Source organism: Astyanax mexicanus, chromosome 14, assembly GCF_023375975.1.
Source record: "Astyanax mexicanus isolate ESR-SI-001 chromosome 14, AstMex3_surface, whole genome shotgun sequence".
Lineage (NCBI taxonomy): Eukaryota > Metazoa > Chordata > Actinopteri > Characiformes > Acestrorhamphidae > Astyanax > Astyanax mexicanus.
This window is the reverse complement of record NC_064421.1, coordinates 14168887-14196163: the sequence shown is the minus strand read 5'-3', so window position 1 is coordinate 14196163 and position 27277 is coordinate 14168887. Positions and strand designations below refer to the sequence as shown.

General features: G+C 37.0%; 1 protein-coding gene across 2 annotated transcripts; it reads left to right on the top strand.

Annotated features, from left to right (window-relative positions):
- The first annotated feature begins 1232 nt into the window (after nucleotides 1-1232).
- Nucleotides 1233-27277, top strand: flvcr2a (FLVCR heme transporter 2a). Of its 2 annotated transcripts, none has more exons than XM_007257349.4 (10): nucleotides 1233-1980; nucleotides 9277-9418; nucleotides 13012-13152; nucleotides 14618-14685; nucleotides 15628-15731; nucleotides 18095-18205; nucleotides 18537-18642; nucleotides 20522-20633; nucleotides 22499-22557; nucleotides 25238-27277. In XM_007257349.4, the coding sequence occupies exons 1-10, from the start codon at nucleotides 1399-1401 to the stop codon at nucleotides 25295-25297; spliced, it is 1485 nt and encodes a 494-aa protein (XP_007257411.3). In that variant the 5' UTR covers nucleotides 1233-1398; the 3' UTR covers nucleotides 25298-27277. The 2 variants fall into 2 exon arrangements, with proteins under 2 accessions (XP_007257411.3, XP_007257412.3); XM_007257350.4 differs by lacking the exon at nucleotides 1233-1980 and adding an exon at nucleotides 7106-8207.

Sequence of the window (27277 nt, the reverse complement as noted above, 5' to 3'; positions counted from 1 at the left end):
ACCAAACCAACCTTCAGGCTATTGCTGCCCCCTAAATGTACATGGGATAATTAAGTGTATAAGGACCATATTTTCTGTTGTCAAGAGATATGAACAAAATAAAGATGTAAATAGAGCTTAATTAAATAATACTGAAACAATCTGAATTAAGAGGCCAAGACATTGTTAGATTCCAGGATGTAAAGAAGAAATGTAATGAAGTAAATGTAAAGAGGTAACTCATTGATGTGTTTTATTTTCTACAAAATACTAATTTAAAACAGATTTGTTCAAACTATTCAATTTACAATACAAATGATATATTTTATAAAGTACATATTATAAACGTAACTGGGCAACCTGCATTTTTATCAACTGTATTCCCTGCAACAGATCAGGAAGATATTTTCCTTCATAGTTTGGATGATTTTTCTTATTTACAATAAGAACATTTAAAAAAAATAAATAAAACACTTTTATTTAAGGTGTGTTCAAACTTTTACTGGTACGGCACCTGTGTAATAACGAATATTAGCATCGGTCTAGAATTACTACATCAGTGCATGCAAATTTTCATATAATATATTTACAGTATCGGACAGACATTGTCTCACACTCACTTTTTTAAAGTTATACGCTTATATTTTATAGATATTATTACATTTATTATATACATTTATTATGACAATTTCTAATTCCCCATTGTTTAAAAGGGGGTGGGTCTGTCTTACACCACTATGGTGGTTTGATTTATTTATGACTAAAGAGCCACTAAACCCTAAACCATATTTTTTCAATTAATAGCTGAAATAACAGTCCTGCCTAAAATGTGTATAAACATTACCTAACCTTTTAAAAATGCTTTTATTTTATTATGGGGTCATCTCCACCTCTGCAGGGCCCTCTCAGGTTCAACTGTGTTGATAGGTGAGGATGATATGTCTGTAATATTAATAATATCGCCCTCCTGCTGACATCCAACCATCTGCATCTCACTGCTATGCAGCTCAGCCAATCAGCTCTCTTTCCTGCCCTGCCTCTAAACCCATACATCACCCAGTTCCCCTCCCAAACTAGCCCTACCATTTATATATATTTTAGTTTTTATTTTTCAAATTTGAGCTGAGGGTGGAGTCAGCAAAAATTAGGGGCTTTAGTGACCCTTTAAGTGAGTCAAACAGTTATCACAGGTGCATCAGCCAATCGCAGTGCAGGTGGGCGTGGCCTGGTCAGAATGCGCGTGGGGGGGAATACAGTGTTTGAGCGTCTGATGAATGAAGCGGTTGAGTGGAAGTCGGTCAGTTCACCGCTGTTTAATTTCATTTCAGCTTCTTCTGCACTGTTTCCAGTCTTTCACTGACTTCACAACTTTATTACAGCCATAAATCATCAGACACTTCACCACAAACAAGTGTGAAAATGAGCGCCTGCGAGAACTCTGAAGATCTGAAAGGACAGACAAACGGACCAGCGCTCGTGAAGAGCAACATCTCCACCAGTGAACCCGCAGCTGAGCAGATAGAGTGCAAGGTCTTTTCTCCCGAGGCTCCTCAAGAGTGCACCACCCGTCTGTATAAGAGAAGATGGGCCATAGTGTTCCTCTTCAGCTCCTACTCCCTGTGCAACGCCTTCCAGTGGATCCAGTATGGCATCATCAACAACATCTTCATGCACTTCTACAGTGTCAGCTCCTTTGCTATAGACTGGATGTCCATGATCTACATGCTGACCTACATTCCCTTCATATTCCCTGTGACCTGGCTCCTGGATAAGAAGGGGCTGAGGGTCGTGGCTCTGGTGGCCAGCTCCATCAACTGCCTGGGGACCTGGATCAAGGTGGCCAGTGTAAAGCCTCACCTGTTCTGGGTGACCATGCTGGGGCAGTTTGCTTGCTCCTTTGCTCAGGTGTTCATCCTGGGGATGCCCTCTCGAATCGCCTCAGTGTGGTTTGGTTCAGGTGAGGTGTCTACTGCCTGCTCCATTGGCGTGTTCGGCAACCAGGTAAGCTGTTGGAGGCACAAGGCATTGGGTATAATTCTTTAATTCTTGAACTGACAATTTATTTAAAAAAGATTATATTAATTCTTTAGTGTTGTAGATTTTTTGTTATATTACATTATTTATTTTATTGCATATTAATGCTTTTGTAGAACTTTTGTTGCCAACATTGCTCACTTGTTAAATTTCAAGACCAGGATTAAGACAATAAGTTCAAAAGTATCTCCAAAATGACAAGATACAGCCCACTTAACTTTTAATGTCAATGTAAAAAGAGTTTTTTTCAGGTCATTTTGGAGAATTTCTATTGGTCCATTCATCAAAATTATTTTTTACACTGTATAATGAAGATACTTGTTTTTCCTTCTACAGCAATGATATACAGTAGAACAGGGTTAGAATTAATGGGGTTGAAAATAAACTATATAAAATTGATAACAATTTGAATTAATTAGAAAGGAAGAACATTTTTAAACCCATAAAATGAATAGAATAAAACAAAATTATACAAAATACAGGATGAGGAGACAAAAATAAAAAGCAGAAAATGTAAGAATATAAATCAACTTGTAAATAATAAAAAATATTTTCAATTACATTTAAAATGAAACAGGTCGTTTTAACATTTTAAAGCAGCTAAATAAGATCATAAACAGGAACTAAAATAAAGCTTAATAAAGCTAAGCTTTTTACCTGTCCACTTATTTTACTGTGATGTGAAAAGAACAGGTTGAAATTATTATTTTATACAGAATCAGAGTGAAGGTAAGGTATTGTTTGTCACTATGTAGGCAAGATTTTTTTTACTACCGGTAAATATTTTTTGTATATAAAAACATTTATTTGTTGCAGTAGCATATTCTCAAACCTGGTAAAATATATTTTATTGTTTTATCAGATTGCCAAGACTATTGTTATAGCAAAATTACCCTGAAATATCATGCAGTTATTTTAGTGTCACATTGCCCACACTTAGCATAGATATATATATTTTACATTGTCCGTCTGTAGGATTTTTAAAGGAATCCCATGCAGACACTGCAGTGCTGTAATTTGCTATTCTGTTCTTTATTTGGAAACTGTGGAGGAACCCCTTAATGTGCTTTGAGGAACCTTCAAAAATAGATTTTTAATTTTGTTGCAGTAATGTATTCCTGAAAAAAAAAATCTGAGTTTTGCCAAATCGCCAAGTAAATACCATGAAATATTGTGATATTATTTTAGGGCCATATAGCCCCCCCTAACAGTCACTAGCCCATTTAAAGCACCAGAATAAGGCATTCTTTTGTGTTAACACTTTCTACTGCCTGTAAGTACAAAAGAAAGTTAGTCTTCTTATAGGTCAAGCTCTTGATGATTAGGGGCCAAGCAGCAGCAGAAGTGTATAACACCATTTAAGTGAAAATGTTAACTCAAAGACTTCAATAAATTAATAGTCAAAGTCAAGTCAAAGTCAAAGTGGTTTTTATTGTCATTTCAGCTATATACAGGGTACACAGTGAAACGAAACAACGTTCCTCCAGGGACCATGGTGCACATAAACACAGTGTAGACAGAACAAAAAGTGCAACAGTACAAAAGTGCAGACAGACAATACAACACCATACAGACAAAGAATAATAAATATCAAGATAACTCAATACTCATAGGAAACATTGCCATAAAAACAAGCATGAGCAAACTAGAATCAGGTTAAAAACTGCAACTGTTGAGAAATGTAAACATCTATCAGAACAGAATATGATGGTAGTTAATCACTAGTTTTTGGGTATAAGAGCAAAAACATGCCACAATAGTAAAGCAGTGTGACTGCATGTGAATATACCTGGAACTGAGTAAATGTAAATACTGTGTAAGCTGTTGGTATCTCTTAGTCAATCACAGCTGTATACTACAGTTAAGAATAAGCAATTATCAACAACTTTATCAAAAAGTTCTCCCAGCAGCAGACCTGTTTATATTAGCCCAATAATATTGCAATAATATTTTTTTTCCAATATCATGCAGCACTATTGGAAAGCATAAATGTAAGTCTTGAGCTGCGAGCTGTGTATACCATGAAAAGCCATATTTGGCAGACAGTACATTTTGGCCCATGATGCAATTCCAGTGCTGTAGCAATGCACTTAACACTTCTCCTGGTTTAGTGACTTAGTGTGTGAGGAGCTCTCATAGGCCCTGCATCCCACAAGGCCAATTTGTCACCACTATTCATTTCCTTGTCTCCCTGTCTCTTCATGACCCAGAAACAAATTTGCTAATCTGCCCTGTCAAGTGCTGTTCCAGTAGCCCAGGAGAAGAGTGGAGGAGGCTAAAATTTCCATGGGCTAAAATTTCCTTCAGCAAGGCTTTGCTGAAGGTTACTTCTATTGCAGAAGACAATTACATCTTTAGGTGACATTAATGGAAGTCAGTCACATGCTTATGTTTCAGATGCTCACATTGATTGCAAGAGATGGAACAATATCTACAACACCAAAAAGGTTTAGTCCAAATATCAATGATTTAATTACTGAGTTTCATGTTCAGGTCTCAACTAAATGCCTGATTATATGGGCTGGAGTAGATGATATGTCTGCCTGATAGCGAGAAGTCAGGATGAATTTATATCATGTCAAACCACATTTAATGAGTCACTGCATTTATCTGTGACATAAATGCCCCATAGATAACACATAGGTCATCACAGGATGAGTCAAATAGTGTATCATTACATTAAACATCATTAATCCAACAGCTGACACAACTGTCATATTGTAGCTCATCTACAGTATCTCAGGGAGTACACCCCTTACAGTTTTGTAAATACTGTGTTATATCGTTTTATTGGAAAATTCTGATTATATGACAATTTGATACAATGTAATGTAGTCAGTGTAAATCTTGTACAACAGTACCCTTAAAATAACTAAACATACAGCCATTTATGTCTAAAGTGAGTACACCCCTAAGTAAAATTGGCCAAATTGTGCCCAATGTATCAATATTTTATTTGGCTACCATTATTTGTCTGCACTGCTATAACTCTTTTGGGCATGGAATTTATTAGAGCTTCTCAGGTTGTCATTGGAATCCTCTTTCCCTTTTTTATGACATCATCACAGAGCTGGTGGATGTTAGAGACCTTGCGCTCCTCTGCCTTTATTTGAGGATGCCCCACAGATGCAATTCCCAGTAAGCTGGGACCATGCACCACCATGCTTGCCTGTTCCTCACACACCCCAGTTTAGACATTAATGGCTGTGTGTTGAGTTATTTTGACTTCACAGCACTGTTTACACTGTTATACAAGCTGTATACTGAATACTTTACTTTTTATCAAGGTGTCATATCTTTAGTGTTGTCCCCTGAAAAGGTATAAAAAGATAAATATTTACAAAAATGTGAGGGATATACTCACTTTTGTAAGATAATGTAGCTTTGATACATTTTCTGGAGACAATTGAAGCAAACTGTGAACAAATAATGTCTTTCATTTATTGTGCAGTGTATGTCCAAAAGTGTTCAGACATCAGTGAATAGGTTAGAAGTGGATAAAAACTGGTGGAACTGCAAATGAGAGAGCTCCATAAATGATATGTTGGAGTAGGATTTTTCATCCAAAATAAATCATTATCAGAACGTAGAACCCAAACAACAAATGCTTTCCCAGTTAATGTGCCCATGTGGGGCCTGTATGAGCAACTAGGGACTAGAAAGTTCTTTCAATGGGTTCCATGTTGGCCCCACATATGGATGTCAGTGATGAACCTACACTAGACCCATGTGCGATTAGGTAGAGTTTTAACAATGGGGCCCACTTAGTTAGCCCGGTAAAAGAAGGCCCTATAAACACATGTACAAACCTAGTCAGAGCCCAAGCTACTAACACACAAACGCACATAAGCATTCTGGCTGAATGCATTTAAATCCTGACAGTAATGCTCTAATATCGAGTGCCATGCTGTCTCAGAGGAGAAGATGCTGTTATCCCCTTTCAATAACCTGGAGTTTGGAAAAAGCATACAGTATTTGTGGTAAAACTTTCAACTCAAAATACTGGTACATACAGCTCTTGGAAAAAAATAAGAATGATGAGTAAGAATAATGAGTTTCTTTGATTTTGCCTAATTTAAAAAAGGTAAAAAGGAAGATGGATGATTAGAGCCAATAAACCAAGCTGAACTGCCTGAATTTTTGCACCAGGAGTGTATAGTTTCACTATACAGTTCAAAATGGTATATATTCCCCTAGATGTGTCCAGTATACACTTTATATAATATCAAAATGTAGAAAAAAGTGCCTACCAAACTATTGAAGAGCCGCCTATATCTCCGGGTCAGCTAGTCCATACTGTGAAAGGTTTTTCTAGGAAAATGAGAAAAACGCATTGTTTTTAGATGGATAGGATTTCAGTTTTATATGGTTAAATTGTTAGCTTTGACACATAACCTGGCCAAACCCCTGACACCACTGAGAACCTGTTCACATAGACTGAGATCCAGCAGCACATACAGGAGATAGCGTACACTTCACATAACTCAGTGTGTTGACATAGCCCCGTCCATGTTCATGTATCCTGCTATGAACATGCACCCAATGAAGAGGGCACATCTTGATTATATAGAAGAAGGAGAAAAAAAACAGAACAGCATCAAATTCATTGGTTTATTCTAATCCTTTCTGGGGAGGCGTTTAGTCCAGATGACTTATATGCAATTAGAGATTACTGTTCAGGTCACTTAGCGCATATTGTAGTAAAATATTGTTTCAGCTTTGTCATCACAATATGCACATGTGCAATGTCATACATGTCTGCTTAAAACTAGAAATGCACTGAAATTATTATTTTTTTGGGTGAAACTAAAGACTAAAATACCAAATATAACAAGTTTTTTTCATCAAAATTGTTCAGTATAAATGTTGTGTATATAAGTTTCTTTGTTCAATTATTCAATTATCAATTATCTTTTTGTGGATTTTGATTGCTAAATAGTGCAGCCCTACCTAATACAAAACATACTGTATTTACCAGAAACAATGCTGCTTAATAAAAATTAATTGATTTTACTCAAAAGTTTGATACACAAAGTGCTTTATTTGGACCTTCTTATATTGTATTTAATGTAGAAATTTTGTATTTTAACCTCGTCCTTCAAATTATTATTACGTCTGAAGGTGGAAATGTGCTGGAACATATCAATATCATCATCTTATGGAGATGCAGAATTAAGCCATTAGAGAACAACAGCCTGGTCAGATTACAAAGGAGCATTGTTTAGTTGTGTAAGACATTTTATTGTTATTTTCTCTGGTCGTGTCACATGACCAAAGCTTAGTCCAAAGCTGTTGAATACAAGGGCATTGAGTTGGGTACAGCACAGCTGCCTGGAGACATGGGCATGAAATGGTCAGGCTTTGGGTTGGATGGTTTTGTTAGTGGTGGGGAAATCGTATTAAATGTACAATAACTCCACATACAAGGGAAACTTCACTCTAGAGGACTAACGGATTGTTTGGGACAGCTAACAAAAGCTACAGAAAACGAGCAGGAGAAGGAGGAGTGCTTGGTGGAGTGTGGCAGTGCGGGTGCTGGCAGAATGAGCTCACAGCTTGGCTACCAGCTGCAGGACTGTGCGGATGGCTATGTCAGGAGTGGAGAGACTGGGGTGAAGTCTGTATCCTTATGGAGGAATACCAAAAGCCCAGGTGAGGACTTAAATGGGCGCCAAAGGTCTACTCTACCTGGCATTACTGGGATTGACGTGGAGGCCAGGTCATCAGACACATTAGCATTGGTTCCTCTGGTGGAGACCAAGCTCTACAAGCGACGCTGGGTCATGCTTTTTCTGTTCAGTATCTATTCCATGAGCAATGCCTTCATGTGGCTCCAGTATGGCATCATCAGCAACGTCTTTATGAGCTTCTATAACATTGATGCCTTTGCCGTTGACTGTCTCTCCATGATTTACATGCTCACGTACACTGTCCTCATAGTGCCGGTGATGTGGGTTCTGAGCAGCTACGGCATCAGGGAGATAGTGGTGGTTGGTTCTGCCTTTAACTGTATTGGAGCTTGGATCAAGACTGGCACAGCTCGCCCAGGCATGTTCCCCATCACCTTTTTTGGCCAGTTTGTGTGCTCTGTAGCCTCAGTATATGTCTTGGGCATACCCTCCTTCTTAGCTTCAGTTTGGTTTGGTAAGCATGAAGTGTCCATGGCCTGCTCCATCGGAGTTCTGGGAAACCAGGTGTGTCCATGTTTGTTTTTTGTGCTTATTCAATGTTCCCGTGTCCAGTATTGTTGTTTCTTTTTATTGGGGTATTCCAGGGGGTGCACGCTGTTGGAGGAGTGTGAGGAGAGTGCACTGAGTGCACTTTATTTCTAGCACATTGTGTTGAAGGCCACGATACAAGCAATGCAATGTTTTGGAAATAAAGCTATTAAAAATAAAAAGCAAGGATGTCACACCGTTGGTGCCAATGAAACTTTGACCTAATGCTGCGTTCAAGTGGTCAAATGTGTTGTCTTTTTTACTGTGGGGTAGTAGGTCATTCATTAAATTATGGCAAAATACTTTGAGGTTCTCGTCTTAAATGAATTCAGCCCCATTTTTCCCAAATGAACAGAATAATAACATTTATATTTAATCACTATGAACGAGAAAAAAATAAGCAAGCTAAGAACATAAAAAACATAAATAAAGCATAACTAATAAAAATGATCAAATTAGGATGTACTTAATAAGAGTATAAAAAAATTAAAAGGAAAATAAACAAGATTAGGAAAAGTAAAAAAATAAACAGAATGTGAAAAGTGTGGTTTAAAAAAAAGAAAAAATACTAAAGCTGCCACTGTTAAACAATTACAATAAAATAATAAAGAAAACAATAGAAAACAAATTAAATGATGGCTAAAACTAAAAAATAACATTAATTAAAAAAAATCTTACTAAAGCTTAAACTAACTATTAAATAATCAAAATAAAAATAAATTATTTAGTCACACCAGTGATCTAAGCTTTATTCTTTCTTGAAATTAATTTCAGCTCATCGGTGCACTGTATCTAAAATCAGATTTTTCCAGTTCTGTAAAAACTTGTGAAAAATGTATTATTTTTAAAAATAATGGCTGTGTAACAGCACACCTTTTTTTTAGTATCATTACTCAAAAACAAATCTTACCTTACCTTAACTTCAATTCATTTGATTACTATTAATTAGAGAATGGTGTGTATGTAATGTGTGTATTAACTACATTTATACTCTTTAAGATGTTATGTTTAGTAACACTTTTTATTGACTTTTTATCTGCCACAGCTTGGTATTGCTATTGGGTTCCTGGTGCCACCTATTCTTGTGCCCAATGTGGAGGACTTGGATAAACTGGCTCATTACATCAGCATCATGTTTTATATTACAGCTGGAGTCGCCACACTGATCTTCTTTCTGGTTATTATCGGTAAGATCATGTAGACCTTGTTCATTATCAGAGTGTCCAGTACACAGTGCTTTTGTTAAAGATACAATATCAATGGCATTTTAGTTTGTGATACATTATATAGCCGTATAAAGTTTCTTTTGGGAGCTACATATGATGTTCTGCCAACGCCACAAAACCTTGCTCAGTGGGTGGGTGAGGATCCAAGTTGTAAGCTATGTGCAGGAAGTGGCACGCTGAAGCACATTTTGTCGACATGTAAGGTGAGTTTATCCCAGGGGCGCTACACATGGAGGCATAATCAGGTACTTAGATCTCTTGCAGGTGCACTTGATAAGAAACGGTTAGAAGTTAATAACATGCCCGTGGTAGGTTGCAGTAGGGTAATCACGTTTGTGCGTGAGGGGCAGCATAGTGGAGAAACAGCACAGTGCTTGAAAACTGCTGGTAAGTGGGCCAATGCACGAGATTGGAAGTTATTAGTGGATGTAGGTAGTAAACTGCAGATCCCAGAGTGCATTCTGGTTACAACCTTGAGGCCGGATGTAGTGTTGTACTCTGAAAGTAAGTGGATAGTGTATTTTATAGAGCTGACTGTTCCGTTTGAAGACGAGGTAGATGGAGCTTATGAAAGGAAAAGGCTGAAGTATACAGACTTGGTGGCGGAGGTGAGAGAGCGCGGGTGGCAAGCGTATATTAGACCGGTAGAGGTAGGTACTAGAGGCTTTGTTGCGAAGTCTGCCACAAGACTGCTGTCTGAATTCGGAATTAGAGGTCGTGTGCTAAGGACTGTAGTGAAGGAGTTGTCAGATGTAGCTGAAAGATCTAGTCAGTGGTTGTGGTTCAGAAGGGCTGAGGCTGTGTGGGGGAGGGAGTGAGTTTGTGCTTCTACAGCAAGCTTGGAGGGGGGTGGGTCTGGGACGCCAGACTTCACTGTTGAGCCTTCTGAAGGTGTCGTGGGCCTAATTCAGCGAAACACTGACGAAGGAAGGTGCCTGCCTGATGACCCCTGAGAAGAGCTTGCACTGAAGTTTGTGTTAGAGTTTGGATGAAGGGGATTGGTGTGGTCCTGCTCTTGTAATAATTTGTCTCATGAGTTTTTGTAGACGTCTGAGTACTTGGCAGTTGAGGCACGGACCATGAACATAGTTCGCTATGCTTCTGGATTCTTGTCGAGCCAGTATCAGATGGTAGTGGTTGCTGTGTTCTGCTCACGCAACTTATAATGTGATTTATTGTGTGTGATTGTGCTTAGGTAAGTGTGTTGTTGCCATAGTTAAAGGAAGTGAGCTTAGATTAAGGAGGGATTCTGTTTGTTCATAGGTTATTTTTTGGTAGGTCTGTTACTTGGCAGTTGAGGCAATGGACCATGAACATAGTGTTAGGCTGTGCTTCTGGATTCTTGTCGAGCCAGTATCAGATTGTGGTGGTTTTGCTATTGTTGTTAGTTGAGTGAGTAGTAGATCCTGGCTGAGCCCTATGCATAACCCCAGTTGTTAGGTGCAGGATTTGTCAATTTCCTGTATTATATTACTCAATAAGTGGCTTTAAATTTCAATATTTTTAATGAAACATAAATGCTCTAAACTCCATAAGACTCACACACCATTTTGACTTACTACAGTCACTGCTTCATTACTCCGTGTAGTTGTGTTAATAACATGAATAGGGTAAACCTGTGGTGAGGAATATTAGTTGTTAAATTCTGTGAAACTGATACCAATAAATCCATAATTCCTGGTATTTGCTTGTTTAGAAGTATTCTATCCTCTTTGGTGACATGAAGTATCGTAGAGAATTGCCTTGAAATATATTGAGTAACGCAAAATCACAGTATTGTGATATTATAAATATCATGGGCAAAATATTGTGGTCATATCCTATCATGAGATGCCAACAAAATACACAAAAATGTATCTATGTAATGCAACTCAGTATTCAGTATTAAAGAATGAAAGGGAAATGTGATTAAATACCAGTTATTTTATATTTAGGCAATAATACGTGAAAGGGAGTGCTATAACGTGTAATATTGGCACTGCTGTGATGCGTTCGTAGATCACATGACCCTTGATTGTATTATTGTGATTATAACACAGTTCCATTATTGCTGTTTTTTAAAGATTTTGAGTTAAAGAGAACGAGCAATTTTAATCTGTTTGGTTATAAACACTCCGCGAGTTTAAACAGTTTCATTGCTGCTCTGCTTGTAGCTGCGATGTTTGGCTTGTAAGTGCTTGATCGTTGCTAGGTTACCTGTATGTGGTGGAGTAATATATGGAGAGCTTCGGTTACAGTGCATTATCGGCTGATAACGCCACTCATATAACGCCTCTCAGCCAATCACATTGCAGGGTCGGAACTAACTGTGGTATAGTTAATGTCTAATAAAGCCTGTCTTCCCATAGTTCTGCAGTGACAGAATTCAGGTTCCAAAGTCTTTGTAACTGTGTCAGTGCCACCTCATCATGCTGCATACCAGAGTGCACTGTCAGAACTATGTCAGAACTAGAGTCATTCCTTCTACACATCTATTGTGTTAGAATTTCTCTTAGAAATATTATTTTCCAATTCTGGATCATTTAGAATACATGCCCCTGTTTCATAACAAAATAACTGTTATATTACTCTATATATTAAAACAGATGATTTGTAGTAGTTTATGACATTTATTCTCTCTAAATAGACAAAATATTTGTAGTTAAGCACTTAATACATAATATTACAGTATATAGTTTATATACTATACAGTTTAGTTAGTTTGGGTATAGAGGCTCACTTTGTCACTATGAATTTTGTAAGATGTAAAATATTTGTCAGCTGAATATTTGTTTTTATTGTTAATGGTCAGTATCAGTAGAATGTGTTTATCTGTGATATTGATTGCCACGTTGCACATATGATGTTTGTACAATATCATATTTCCATTGACTCACAGTTCATGTGGAAACATCAGTGAAACATGATTAGAACTATGTCTATTTATTTGGAATGATCAGCATTCCTTTCAGATAGTGTTGTATAAAAGTAAATTATTAGTTTAAAACACTGTAAAAAAAAATGCTAAATGTTGTCATTGAGCATGTTTGCGTCACAGGTTGTGAGTGTTAGTGTGTAGTTTGTGGGCTGTGAAAGTTTTGTGTTTGTCACAGGGGAAAGAGAGGGGAGTGACAGGAAATAGTGGCGCCTCCTCCTGTAGCTCTCTTATCTTATCTTTACAGTGGCCTGGGGTGAGCTCAGGCGTGTCCTATTCATGACTTAATTAAACAATAAAAAAAAAACATTCTCAAATGTGTGTATTTGTCAGGACAGTTTGTACTAACCTGAAATTCCCAGAGTGCACTAAAATCTCAATGAAAAATAATGTTTAGATGATATTATATTATATTAAAATTAGAATGTATTGGACATTTTGTTTTATACATATCTTTATTTGTAGATATCTTTATGAGTTTATTGGGAAAGTTATCACACCAACAAGTACTTGGGAAAGACTGATAACACTACATTGTTCCACCTTTGTTATAGGAAAAACCCTGTAATTTGCTTTTGGATATTTTATAAATGTGCTTTCCTGTTAATAAACTAACAATTTGAGTGTTTCTGTGTTTTAGTGTTCCAGGAAAAGCCAGAAATCCCTCCCTCTCAGGCCCAAGCAGCGATGAGAAACATGTCCCCTCAAGAATATTCTTACCTGGCCTCTATAAAGAGGCTCATCCACAACAAATCTTTCATCCTGCTCATCATCACCTATGGTAGGCTTCATGCATTTAATAGAATATTACCGCATTTTTCTAACTAAAAACCAAACCGGATTATAAGGTGCTCTATCAATGAGCATCTATTTTGTGGTCTATTTTTTTAAACATAAGGCGCCCTGATTATAAGGCGCATTAAGCAACACTAGTAAGGATGCATACATCAAAGTGAACAAGGGTGTCGCCACGTTTTCCTTCTAATGAGAAAGTGCCTTAGTAAAAAAAACTGTAATAAAAAAAAAAAAAACATTTTCTTCCAAATTCAAATAAGCACTGGATTTTTATTTACACAGATTTTTGTTCTAATAAATGTTTATTTGGGTGAGTAAAGCGCTTCAATTTATTTACAGTAAGCTTAGATTTCCAATGAAGTTTCTCCAGCACTAAGGCTGGGTGCAGCAGCATTAGCATTAGTCGCTAACCGCAGCGCAGCAGGACGTAAATGCCGCTCGATTATTATCTAGCGGTTTGTCCCATGTAGCTTATTTTAACACTGCAAACACGCAGACTACAGTCCAATATACTCGCCTCTAAAAGGCGAAAGAGCTACTGCTACAGTTAGCGGCTAATGCTGCTGCACCCAGCCTTAGTGCTTGAGGAACTTTACTGAAAACTCACCATTATAACAGATGTACTACAGCAGAGTAGCTTTACTGCTCCTTAATAACCTGACTGGTAAAATTCATACATAAGGCACACCGGATCATAAGGAGCACTGTCGATTTTTGGGAAAATTAAAAAAATTTAAGTGCACCTTATAGTTTGAAAAATACTGTACCTGAACGACAGCTGAATACCTACCAGATCACATTTACAATAAGAACAATTAGTTTCCTATTTTACTTGTTTTTTGGTGATCCAAAATATTCAAACTCAAAAACTGTGATCTGATCCAAACTATGAGTTTGTTGTGATCCAGTATACTACTGCTATACAATGAGTAATGTCCTAATTCTAAGGTGGGTGCTTGAAAATGCTGCAGTTTCTCCAAAATTCCAGTACAATATTAAAAACATGTATTTACTAAACGCAATAAGTGCAGTAAATGTAGAAACACGTGTTTAGTAAGCATAGTTTCTATGCACTGAAAAAGCTGTCCTCTACCCCAATGTTTTTCTAGAACTTAAAAGTACTGTTGATTTTGGATTTCAAAGGTCAGAAATAAGTGTAAGTTGATTATTAACAAAAAATAGATCAGCACGTGCCATGTTAATAAATTATCCTAGAACATGACATGTTGTTCTCTTTAAGGTATCTGTTCCCATCTATCCATAGGCCATTCAAAAATATATGACTCATAGAAATATATTTAAAATGATTATCTTTTTAATACAACTATATTATACAACTATATAATAACATAGAGACTTTGTGTATAATTTATTCTATAATATCTGACTGATCACTAGTCACTAAGAATAAAGCAAATCACTGTTTTATTTTATTGTATTATTTTTTGCAGGATTAAATGTGGGGTCTTTCTATGCTGTTTCCACTTTGCTGAACCGGATGATAATTGACCACTATCCTGTGAGTCACTTTCAATCTTATCTAATCCACCCCAGTGATTATCTCACAGGCCACCGTGGCTGGACGAGTCACAAGAGCCTCTAGATGTGAATGTCTTGTCACCCTTTGTTACACATCCCTGTGGGCAGTAGACTGTCTTAGAAATTGGCTCAATGGGTACATCAAGGATAAATGTTATATTATAGTGATACTGCAATACTCCACTTCATCACTGTTCAGTTTGTGTAGAATGTAGAGAGAAATTTAAGAATCTATTAGCTTTAGGATGCTGCAACACAAGGAAAAAAGGATATTTCTTTCCCCTGGGCTCCCCCCACAGTCTGGAAGTATAATTCATACATCGAGACACCAATAAATAACATGTTTTTCTGGACAAGCTGAGAGTTACAGAACCATAACTTGAGGGCTGTCTAAGTGTTGAGAAGAATAGTGCAGAGTGCAAAGTATCCAACACAGGTTCTGTTCCACACCTGCTGTGGAAATTGACGGTGGGGTGGGCGTGGGTGGGGGGACCCTATAGTAATACCTTTGGATTTAGAACATGATGTCATTAAAGCTCTGGTAGGTGCAATGTAATAGTGTCCCAACACTTTTGCCAAAATAGTGTAGTTCTTTTGAACACTAATGTGGACAACTCTACAAAACTCATTGTTATTATGACACAAAGAACACTTTCAATAACACATACTATCATTGTTCATATTTAACACTTTTGGTTCTTTTAGCACACCTGGTGTTGTTTGTACTAATACAAACTCACAGTGCCAATCTATTGGAATGAGTGAATAACATTTAATACTGCAGTTTTCTCTAATAAACCTGTAGATAATATAGATATACCATAAATATGTACCAAAATGTACTTTTAAATAGTCCAAAAATAACATATCTATTGAAATGCACTGCCATGACAGTCCGTGATCTATTTTCTTCCTCTTTCAGGGGGAAGAGGTTAATGCTGGAAGAATTGGTCTAACTATTGTCATTGCTGGTATGGTGGGCTCCCTCATCTGTGGGATCTGGTTGGATAAATCTAAGACCTACAAGTATGCCTTTGTTCCTTTTTACTACATTTTACTATCTCTCTTTCTTGGAACATAAGCCTAGTCTAAAATATTACTCTTGTTCTATTCTATTGGCAGTAATTATCTACAGTGCTAGACAGCCGTGTGTCTTTGTACATTTGTGTTTAGCAATGGGTGTAACCTAAAATTTACCTTAATAAAGCTTTCATTAGAAGGGGTGCTTTTTAACTATTGTCACCGCTGGTATGGTGGGTTTCCTCATCTGTGGAATCTGGTTGGATAAATCTAAGACCTAAAAGTATGCGTCACATTAATTACTGTTTTTACTACATTAGGCTAGACCCTGCAGTCACTCTGTTGTGGAACATAAGCCTAATCCTTTGGCTAAGGTGATAGTAATCTGGACACAAGGCAGACTTTCAAACAAAACATCCTGTACCTTTTATATTTTACAAGCTGTGAAGTGCCAGGGGAAATGCCAAGGCTGCTGACAGTGGATTGGCTCAGTTCAGAGATCAATGGGACACTTCCAGGATGTTTTTCTGTCTGAAGATCGGTGAAGGCCTCATGCCAGCTGCAGCATGTGTAGTGGTCTGTTTCTTGCGTGTTGTGGTGGGTTTGAGAGTGGTGATCTGTGCCAGTACCATCTGCATTCACAGCTGCACCTCTAGTGGGCTTTTTGCTTGGTTTTCTTCAAGCATCTGTTATCTTCCCAGTGTGCATGTTGTGACTCCACTCTGGCCAAAATCAGAAAAGTTAATGCATAAGTTAATACTCCTTTTCTGACATAATGAACCTACTGTTCCTTAATCTCTTTTGAGTGTGAGAGGATTTGGCTGAACAATAACTGCTGCATGCTGTAAAATTCCAGCACACATACCTCACATGTCCAAACTTTGAAGGGATAAATGGGGTGTTTCTTACCAAATTCCTTGGGTGTTTAACACACTTGACTTTAAGCTTTTCATAAATTTGCCCTGTTTCACAGTCCCTCCAGTGTCAGTGATTCTATTAGCACAATTATTATGGTGCACCATTATTCCAGAAAACACAGTTCCACTGCTTACAGTTTAATGCTGAGGAGCTTTATACCTTTCCAGCCCGAGCCTGGCATTAAGCATGGTGCCAATAGGTTCATGGTTATCTGCTCCAGAGAGTCCTACAGGGAATAGACGAGCTAGTATTATATAATGGCAAGAAAAAAAGTTTGTGTAGCATTTAAAATATCATGTGAATTTATCTTCATCCAAGTCAAAAGGTATTGTCTTCATTAAGAGCTATCATAAAACTGTCATAGTGCTAGTGGAAAATTTTATTGGATAAAAAAACACTCAGAAAGATATGTGTATGTGAGCCATGCCAAGCCAAAATGAGCTTTCAGAGGATCTACAATCAAAACTGTTGATTTGCATAAAGCTGGAAATAGCACAGTGGAAACTCATCAATCAAATAAACAACCCTGAGTGACCAACAAAGGTTTGAAGGCATCACTGATACAGGATAGTATATGTGTTCATGAGTCTACAATCTGTGTTATGGTGGTAGTATTCTTAGTCAATGTCTCCCTTCCAGCAACCAGTCTCTGAGAATGATCAAAGGCTTTATAAAAGAATTATAAAAGTATTTAATATTCCCAACATATATCTCAGAGAATAAAGTTAGAAATTTTAGGGCCCTCTTAAGCTGTTTGTTACAATCAAAATGGAACTATTATCACTGAAACCACAATCATTCTTTGTTAAGTTGTGTGTCTAAATGTAGCCCTACTTTATCCTTTATCCTGTCTGAGCTATCAGAAAAATATAATTTAGACGTTTGTTATCATGGTTGAATTTGCTGTCTTATATATCTCAAACAAGCCTGAGGCTATTTCCAACAGCAGCAGTGAAGTGGGACATTTTCTTACGCGTGGTTGTCCACCACAGTTCTACTTCATAATACATTGTTTGTTTAAGAGTCAGGGAGCCAGGGCCAAGAAAGGAGCTGTTTGGGAATCTTGTTTTTCCTGTGAGAGTGGTCATGATTTCATGTATATATTGCAAGCGTAGCAGTGGGGAAATGATGAGGGTAGGGCTGGCGGTACAGGAAGACAATTGTTAAAAAATTTCAGTGTTTTGGTAAATGTTGCTCCTTTGGTAAATCATTACTGCTAAAACAAAACATGTAACTTATATCTTTTTCTTATTTTGAGCCATTTAATTGTCCCACCAATCATCAAACATTGACACAGTAGCTGGCCTTTCAAATGATGAAAAATAAGTAAATAAACGTGGCACATGCAGGTAAAGATGCCCCCCCTTAGCCCTTTCTTCAATATTCATGTATCCTTATATTCAAACTACTGTCTTTAATGTTTTTCAATCTTTTCCCCTCTTTTCCTCCAGGCAGACCACACTTGCGGTATATTTCCTGACGTTAGTGGGCATGCTGATCTACGCCTTCACCCTCGACTTGGGCCACCTCTGGGTAGTCTTTCTCACAGCAGGTGCACTAGGGTAAAGGGCTTTTAAACTATTTGTCATAGTACATGCTACAGTAACTGAGTGTAAAGTACAAATATTAGCTCTAAATCAGACTTTGCCATTCGGTAGAATATAAAAGAAAGCAATGTTGACTATTTAGGTTCATTCAGGTGAAAAGGGTCATTTGTGTGGGAGTTCTGAGCCTTCAGCCAGATTCGTGAGGACAAACATGCTTTACCCCTGACACAGTAGTAGTTTCTCAGGTTTAACAAAGAGATTAAAAGCTAGGAAATTAATTTATTATTTACACTCTTATTGCAACTGACACACTTACGTGTATGTTTTTTTTTTCTTTTGCCCACAGGTTCTTCATGACTGGCTATCTGCCGTTGGGCTTTGAGTTTGCAGTAGAACTCACATACCCAGAGTCCGAGGGCACATCCTCAGGCCTGCTCAACTGCTCAGCACAGGTATACTAGAGACTAAGCAGCTTTATCACCTGAAAGGTCTCTTTAGGTTCTTGAAGCATAACAGTATAAGCAATTTAGTCTGTTTATACTTTCTTTTAATGTGCTCTACTTTTAAAATGCTGCCAAAATGACCTCCTGTGGCTGCATTCAACCATTTGTTTAGAAAGTTCCTCAATTCTTGTATATTTGTGTTTTTTTGCACATTCTGTGTTTTTTTTTACTTTTCACACTGCCGCCCAGATAAGACATCTGTGTTACAAAGATTTAGTAAAGACCAGATTTGGTCCACATTTCTTCTAGTACACTAACAAGCCAAATGTATAGAATATAGAATATGCATGTTGGTCTCCTGCACTGAAATTGGTTGCGATTTCTGCCATTCACATGGATAATTCTAGCCAGATGCTGCTGGTCACGTTCATTACCAACCCCAGTGCAGTCTACTTGTGTGCCTTTTATGGTATATTTATGGTACACATGTGACCCTGTGTATTAAGGAATGTTAAATCTTTTACCCACTATCAGGCCTCACTCAAACTGATAATCCACCTTCATGAGCAGTTTACATACTGCTGTCGCGTGATTTCTGGCATGTTAGTGTATAATCTACAATATAATACAATATATACTAATATAATGCACTCTTGTCACTGTACCCAAGAACATTGGTCCATTTCCAACTATTCTATTCAGGAAGTCAGGAAATGCTTGTTAATTAGCTGTTTAATAGTTAGAGTTAGGGTAAAACTCCCATTCAGAATTCCCACCTTTTTGACACACCCACTGTGCTTTCAATATGTTACTTAGACCTGCAGAGACCCATGTCTTAGGTCAGGGGTGTCCAAACTACGGCCCGCGGGCCATTTGCGGCCAGTTTCCTTTTTTGGAGCGGCCCGCAAGGTATTTCCGAAATAGAATGAAAGTTGGTCCGCTGTTAAGCAGGTTTTTCTAATGTGAGATTCAAAGTTTGAACGCTAGGTGTCAGAAACGGGCCAAAGAGTCTAGAAGCGGAGAGGCTGCGCATTTCTAGCGCAGAAAAACGGGCCAAAGAGTCTAAAAGTTGCCGTAATTAAGGAGTTTAATATTAAGAGACATCATGAAATTAAACATCAATTTGAAAAATCTTAGTTTACACAACACTGTCAAAGATAAAGATAGTAAGTCAAGTAAAATGGTGTGTAAATGATAGTAATCAGGAAAAAAGTATTATTTAAAGTGGTATACTTCATTATTTGTTTTATTACAGAGTGTGGCCCTCGACTTCAAATATATTTCTCCTTCTGGCCAACAACAAAAAAAGTTTGGACACCCCTGTCTTAGATAGAATAAAAGATAGAATAAAAAAAAAATAATGCAGCTTTAAAGTTCTCATTTTCTAGGTTACAAAAAATTCTACTCTCTATTAATGCTTCTTACACTATTTGAATATTTGATACTTAGCTTACTGATTAATACCAGCTTATCTTAAAATGAATATGTTGCCAAGAAACATGACATTCATTCATTCAAGGTCATGCCATTATCTCAGTCACTGTGAGTACTGAGAGCTTTTTTCAAACAGAAACATTTTTGGTGGCAACCGGATTCTGTGTGGCTGTGTCCCAAATACACGACTGTGTTTACTTTGATGGATTATGCAGGACTTGTTAGAGAGCGAGGGAGAACGAGACAGCAGAAGAGGGAGAAAGTAGGTGAGGTTGGCATGCGAACCAGATATTTCACAGTTCTTGTATAACATGTCCACTGAGGTAGAAGGAATGGAGAATAAGAGAGTGGAATGATAGATATGTTATAAGGCCATGTGTATAAATGATATAAACTGATTATATTTAACATATTTATAAATAAAACTTCACCCATGTTCATTCTTTCTGTGCAGGTATTTGGAATAATATTCACAATCTGTCAAGGGAAGATCATTGACTACTATGGCACACTTGCTGGCAACATCTTCCTCTGCATTTTCCTCCTTATAGGGACAATTATGACAGGTATGGGAGAATCTTCATTCAGATAATCATCCACCATAGATGAAAACTCCTTCTGCAAATTCAGCAAGACATCACAAAAAAAACTGCAGTCACATACAGTCAAGAGGACAAATGATGACACCACATGAAAACTTTTACGTTTTAAACATTTAAAACAGGAGTTTCCTCTTTGCTCGTCTCTAATGAAAGTCAAGCCTGTGCAGTTTTTCTCTTTCCAGTGGTGGATGATGCTATACTTTAATGACATCATCTGTGGTGAGAATATACTGCAAGTGCCATGATGATATTTAGGATAGTTTAAGGCTTCTTAATGTTACGGTGGCCGAGAAAGCCCAACGCAGTGCAAATTGAAAAGCGCTGCAAAAGCACAAAACACATCCATCAAAATTACAACACAGGCGCAGCAAATAGAAAAACGCGCTGCAAATAGAAAAACGCGCTGCAAATAGAACCACAACACAACGGAAGTGAGTCACAACACAACGGAATTTTCCCGGGGGACCTTAAAAGATACTGTACCAGCTAAGCTGCGTCTTCAGTAACGTCTCGGACTTCACTATGTGTACAAAGGACAATAAGTGGCAAACAAGGCGTTTTGTGAAGCAGAACTTTTAATAATATGCACACAACCGTGGTAATCACAGGTAATAAACATAACTTACTTTTCAGAAGCTTGTTTGCCACTTATTGTCCTTTGTATACAGCTGGTACAGCATCTTTTAAGGTCCCCCGGGAAAATTCTGTTGTGTTGTGACTCACTTCCGTTGTGTTGTGGTTATATTTGCAGCGCGTTTTTCTTTTTGCAGCGCGTTTTTCTATTTGCTGCGCCTGTGTTGTAATTTTGATGGATGTGTTTTGTGCTTTTGCAGCGCTTTTCTATTTGCACTGCGCTGGGCTTTCTTGGCCACCGTATAATGTGCCTTCATGCAGTCTGATTTTAGGCTTATCTTGCTCGGACAGCCTGATCTGGCTATTTTGGCCATTGCTTTAGTTATGTTAATGTTTAGTGGAGAGTGGAATAGTTGATTTTAATAGATCAAAATCCACACCCAGACTCCTCTGTATCTAGAACATTTTATCTGAAGGCTTTAGAGAGCTTTTCAGAGTTATGAATTACAAATGAACATGTTTAGTATCCTATATTATTACCAGAATTGAGCATTTTAGTCCTTGACAAAAAAAACTGTTTATCATGTTTATAAACCTTTAAATTAGATATTTTCCCAGCTAAATTACTTTTTTCCTGTTTTGCATGCATCCACTTTGTCATGGAAGGCTTGGTTGGACAGGCACAATGACAATGACAGGGTGGACAGTTTTATAAAAAATTGGCGTTTGATTAAAATTTGCAGTTGACCTAGAGTTGTTCATGGTAACTTTGTTTTGTTTTAAAGATACATTTTAAATGACTTTGCTAGTTTACCATGACAGGGTGGACAGTCTATGCTTTACTTCAGCTAAATATAGAGACAATACGAGAAATATTAAGAGAGTTATTGAACATGCAGTAAATGTCTTCAGTTCTTTGAAAATAAAATAGTGTGAAGGTTGTGATGTCATTGGATATCGGAAGGGTACATTGATGTAATAATATTTTGCAATTTGTTTTAAAAGACATTACTTTAGTTTCATGTGTTTATTTATACTTTTGATTCTTTTTTTTCTTTGGTCACCTAAACATTTTTTGCCTTATGTCAGGGAATAGAGTGTGAGCGCATATTGCCCTCTAGTGGCCTACTAAACATATAACTCCTGTACCTTTATGTTGCCTAAATGGTCATATTGCACACAGATCACACAAGAAGGCCATGAAATTTAGAGGATTATATTGTCACACTGACCTCACCTTGCCCTCTTCTTCACAGGCTTCATAAAGGCAGATCTGCGGCGGCAGAGGGCGAACCAGGTGGCTGAGACAAATGCAGTAAGTGTTTTATTTCTACAATTGTAGGATCAGTGCGCTTCTATAACTGCAAACAGTTCAGAAAACTAAACGCTGGTTTCCTCTGTTTGCTTCACTGGGCGTGCAGAATGCTTTGTGTGTGAATGCATGATCAGACATCTGAGGTTATCTGGCCTTTTTCCATTCTCTTTGTGACGGTTAAAGTCTAGCCACCGTTTTATAGCATTTCACTTAAACCCTGAAAAGCAGCTGTAATCACACTCTGAAAGACAGACCATGCAGTGAGTTACTGTAGAAATGGAATATATTCAGATTAGCAGGTCTCAGTTAAAAAATATATAAAACATTTACCCCATCCCACACAGGTTTAAATTGTTATTTTATATGAAAAATGTGTGTGTGTAGTCTTTTCATCCATTAGGAGATAAAAATGTCCACTCATTATAGGGGTAAGTCTCAATATTATTATATTATTCACCAACTGTAAGACAACATTTCCTCCACAGTAAATATGCTTTTCAGCAACTCAACTTTGATTTATTGCAAGATAACTACACATTTGTTAACCAACTTATGACCATCTTAGTATGTTGCATTTGATTTTGATCATGCTAGTTGACTAGCGTTCTAGAGTAGACTATCTAAACCTTGAACATACCTTGTGTTGGCCAATATCTAAGCTGACCATGCAAGGTAAAACACATAAAAAATACATAAATCTTAACATTCTCTATTTTTTTCCCATTCAAGCCATATAAATGTGACCAGGTCGGGTGAACAAGTTGCACCTCAGAGAGACCTGCCACCTGACATGCACTTGAAAGCACCAAAAGGCCTGCATGGTGTGGATTGTACAGGTGCACCTGTTTAAAACCCCCAGGTGGCAAAAACAACCATGTCTCTCTCGGCAAATCCAAGCCGTGTGCCAGCCAAATTCACCCAAACAAAGCACATTCCAACATGAGACGTAACCTCCTGAAAAATTAACTTAGGAGCTGCCAGTAAAATAACAAAAACAAAGCACATCCCTGGCATAGAAAGTTCAAAACTGTATTAAAGCAAAGTGAGGAAACAGGCAGATAAAATGCCCAAACAATCAGACAAACAGAAGAAAAAAAAAAACCACACCAGTGTGACAATACCATTTCCTGCTCTCTGGCAGCCTTCTTGGCCCTAACATATAAACAGTTGGATCCTTCCTCAGTGATGCCAGCCAGAACTCACTGGGTAGCTGGATTCCCACCTAATGAGGACTGATGCTCTGGGCTCGTTCAGCCACATATAGTTATACAGAATCGGTGGTCTTTTGAACACTATGTTGCATATACCAAACTGCAGTGGCTGCATTTTAAGAAGATTTCATATAGTCCTATAGCTGTGTTTTAAAGTCTTGGCTTGGGGTAGGTTAGGCTCTTTTATAAAACACATATAGAACAGTCAATGGCTATGTTTAGACTTGTGGGCAGTGGTGGCTCAGTGGTTAGACCACCGGGGCCACTAACGATACGGTTGTGGGGTTAATACTGCTGCTACTGCGCTTAACCTTTAGATCCTGTTTAGCTCAGATCATGCTTTACATTAAATAATCTCATTCAATCTGGAAACCATAACAAAAAGGATTCACAATATCTTGGAATGAAAAGGAGAAGGGGAAACACGCAAATAATAAAAAAAAAAACATAGTGCTTGTACATAACTGTGTATGAGTGGAAATAGTTTATTGATGATTATTTTAGTAGTTCGGTGGTTTCTGCCATGTCCTCCATCTCTGCTTTCTGTGGATATGTTTCCTATTCCTAGAAACAGCTAAAATGCCTTTAAAAACACAGAAATGCCTTTAAAATGTCCAACATTTTAATGTGGACATGCTCATATTTATTGAGAAAATATTTAACCTATTATGAAACCGTGCTGAGTGTGAACTGAGTGAGGGAGCAGCCTTAACCCTCTCCCATTGTGTTTCTATCCAGTTACAAATGAACGATTGGTCAACAGTGAAATCTGGAATCAACAAATTTTCATAATCGACATTGAGTAATCGTTGCAGGCCTATTTTTTCTGCATTAAATCTATCACATCTGCAAAAGGATGATTTGTTAATGTCTAAATGCACTGATATCGCATGTTTGATCACATATTGCGGTGCTATACAAATTGACAAATTTAGGCCTACTTGTTTCACAATGCACCTCATAATGCATCTGAAGCTGTTTTACATTAAAGAGGCAGTCTGTGTTATTTTGTTTCTAAACTGAAAGCAGAAGCATTTCTGAGTGGAGAAGGGATAAAATATTGTGTTTAATGGTACCAATGTGCTAAGCCTAATATATTTATTCTAAAAACTAGGGTGTCTGATCGCTTTTCGCAGGAGCTCTTCTGGCCAGGTGTGTGGCTGGTGCAGCAATGGACCATTATTCTGTAGCTTATTCACCTACATTAAAACCAAAGAAATAGTGATGTAAAGTTTCTGACTGAGCACACTGTCTCTCTCTGACTGAACAAAACCTAGAGACTAAGTTTAAATTGATTCTTCGGCATGTTCGGTGCAATTAACCATTCAGAGAGGGCCCTAAATCCCAAAACTTATTGAAATCAGCTTTAAATTGCTCTGAGAAACTGAGGAATCACAGGAAGAGCTTTAAATGAGAATATCACTGTGAATTAGTCCACTGGGTAATAACCTGTGTGTGCTCTCTTTCAGAAGAAGCCAGGATGCCAGGAAGAAGGACTATCTTCCCCACTGAAAGAGGACAAAGTGTAGGACTAAAACATTCCTGAGTGAATCTTTCTCACACAGCACACAACTATTACAAGGTATTCACACAGAAAGGAGAATCCTCATAGCCAACCTGAAAAAGTGGATACTGCTGAATATTTAAACCAAACAAAACAACTTATTATGGATTATGGGTAGTTCAAATCCAATAGTGTACATAAAGTTGTACACTATATTATGGTGTGCGATGGGATCATTATAAAAAAGAAATAGCAGAAATCCAAAGGTAGTGCACTTTATAAAAAAATAGGGCACAGATTTAGACACAGCTGCTGTCAACTTAAAATGATCTACCTAAAATCTATACTGAAGAACTCCATGCCAAAAGTCTGCTGGAAATCTGCAGTGTTTTACAATGTGAATCTATTTATTAAAGCACAACACGGTGCTTATTTAGTGGCTTATGTAGTGACAATCAAATGCATTAATATTCTTAAAAAGAAATAGTATTAATAGCCTACCGTAATTCACTACAGAATTTAATGGATTTTATGTTTTCTATTTATATTTTATATATATATACAAAACAGTGTTAACCAGGTTGATGTTGATCACGCACTTTAAATGTTAGAATTAATTAACCTCTACTTATTATATTCTGTGTATTATTCCCATGATTTTTAATAACTATCTGAATAAATGATTTTAATCAAAGCAATACTGACTGGCAGTGTGCCATAAGACCATATATCTTTATAATAATGGTTTTATAGTATAAAGTGTGTTAAAGTGACTAGAAAGTGTAAGATAAGTGCTGACTTTATAAATTATCATCCAGTATTATTTTTGTTTAGTCCTGACCTCTCATTAGAGTTAATGAGAAGGCACATCTGTATAGTATTGCTGTGTTCTGATTGATGCTATGCATCAAAACATTATCTCTGAGCCCAGAAAAAAAGTCTGAAACAGGTTCTTACTGTATTTTGAGAATTATGTGACGCTTTAAAAAACAACAATGCTGTACATATAAATATAATTTTTCAGTTTGAACCAAAATAGCTGTCAATTGTTCAAACCACTTCAACTGTACTGTGCGGTTTGTGTAATTGGTTATTTAACCAAGTTGTAGCAACAATGTATAGTCCATACAAAATGGTTATCTCTCAGCATATCTTACATCTACTGTATGTTCAGTTTAGTAAAACAGAGTTCAGATCGGACCAGTCTTGTGAATTAATCATCCATTTTACTAAATTAAAGGATTCTGTAAGTGGGTCAAAAGTCTCAACCATGATCAAAACGTTCATTGAAATTAATCTTTAGAGTTTAAATACTCAATTATGTAATATATTTATAACCAACACACCTTTATAGGTATTTACTTTACTTTACTGTGTATCCGATTTTGGATTGTATTAAATAGACTTCTTTTGTAATTCCAGCATATGCTATGGCAGATCATATCAATATGAGGGAAGTTCTGTAGCACTTACAGTCTTTTTTAAGTATATATACATATACACATATTTTGTTGAAAAAAAAAATGCTGTTATGTTGATATTCTGCCCAGTATATAACCATCAGGTGCTGTGATAATATTTGTCTTGTATGAGGCTGCAGAGAATTTTGTTTTAGCATCGATAGCAATGTTTTGTGCAATGTCAATATCTTTTTCCAAAGTTTTTGCTTTTGTTGCTTAAAACACAGAAAAATTCACATTGTTCTCATTTTACATGACAATATGTACTAGATCATCAATTATATGATATATGAATTATATATGAAATTTAAAATCCCTTTTTTTTTTTTAAATTTCCCTAATATTGTGCAGCCCTAGCCCACAGTATATTTTTGAAATGGTATACTTTTAAAAATATTATATACGTATATAAATAATTCTAGAACTGTTCTTAGGACTTAATAGTTTTCTGACAGAAATTAATATTAAAGTAAATTGTAGCATATTTTAAGCATTTTTTTGTCAACTGTCTTTTTTATGTTATAATAAAGATTTTTATTTAGACA

Bases quoted from the DNA above. Each gene is read 5' to 3' on its own strand.
- flvcr2a (XM_007257350.4), top strand. From the start codon at position 7,557: ATGAGCTCACAGCTTGGCTACCAGCTGCAGGACTGTGCGGATGGCTAT. The intron at 9,419-13,011 runs GTAAGATCATGT...TCTGTGTTTTAG, and splicing joins CTTCTTTCTGGTTATTATCG to TGTTCCAGGAAAAGCCAGAA. The intron at 22,558-25,237 runs GTAAGTGTTTTA...GCTCTCTTTCAG, and splicing joins AGGTGGCTGAGACAAATGCA to AAGAAGCCAGGATGCCAGGA.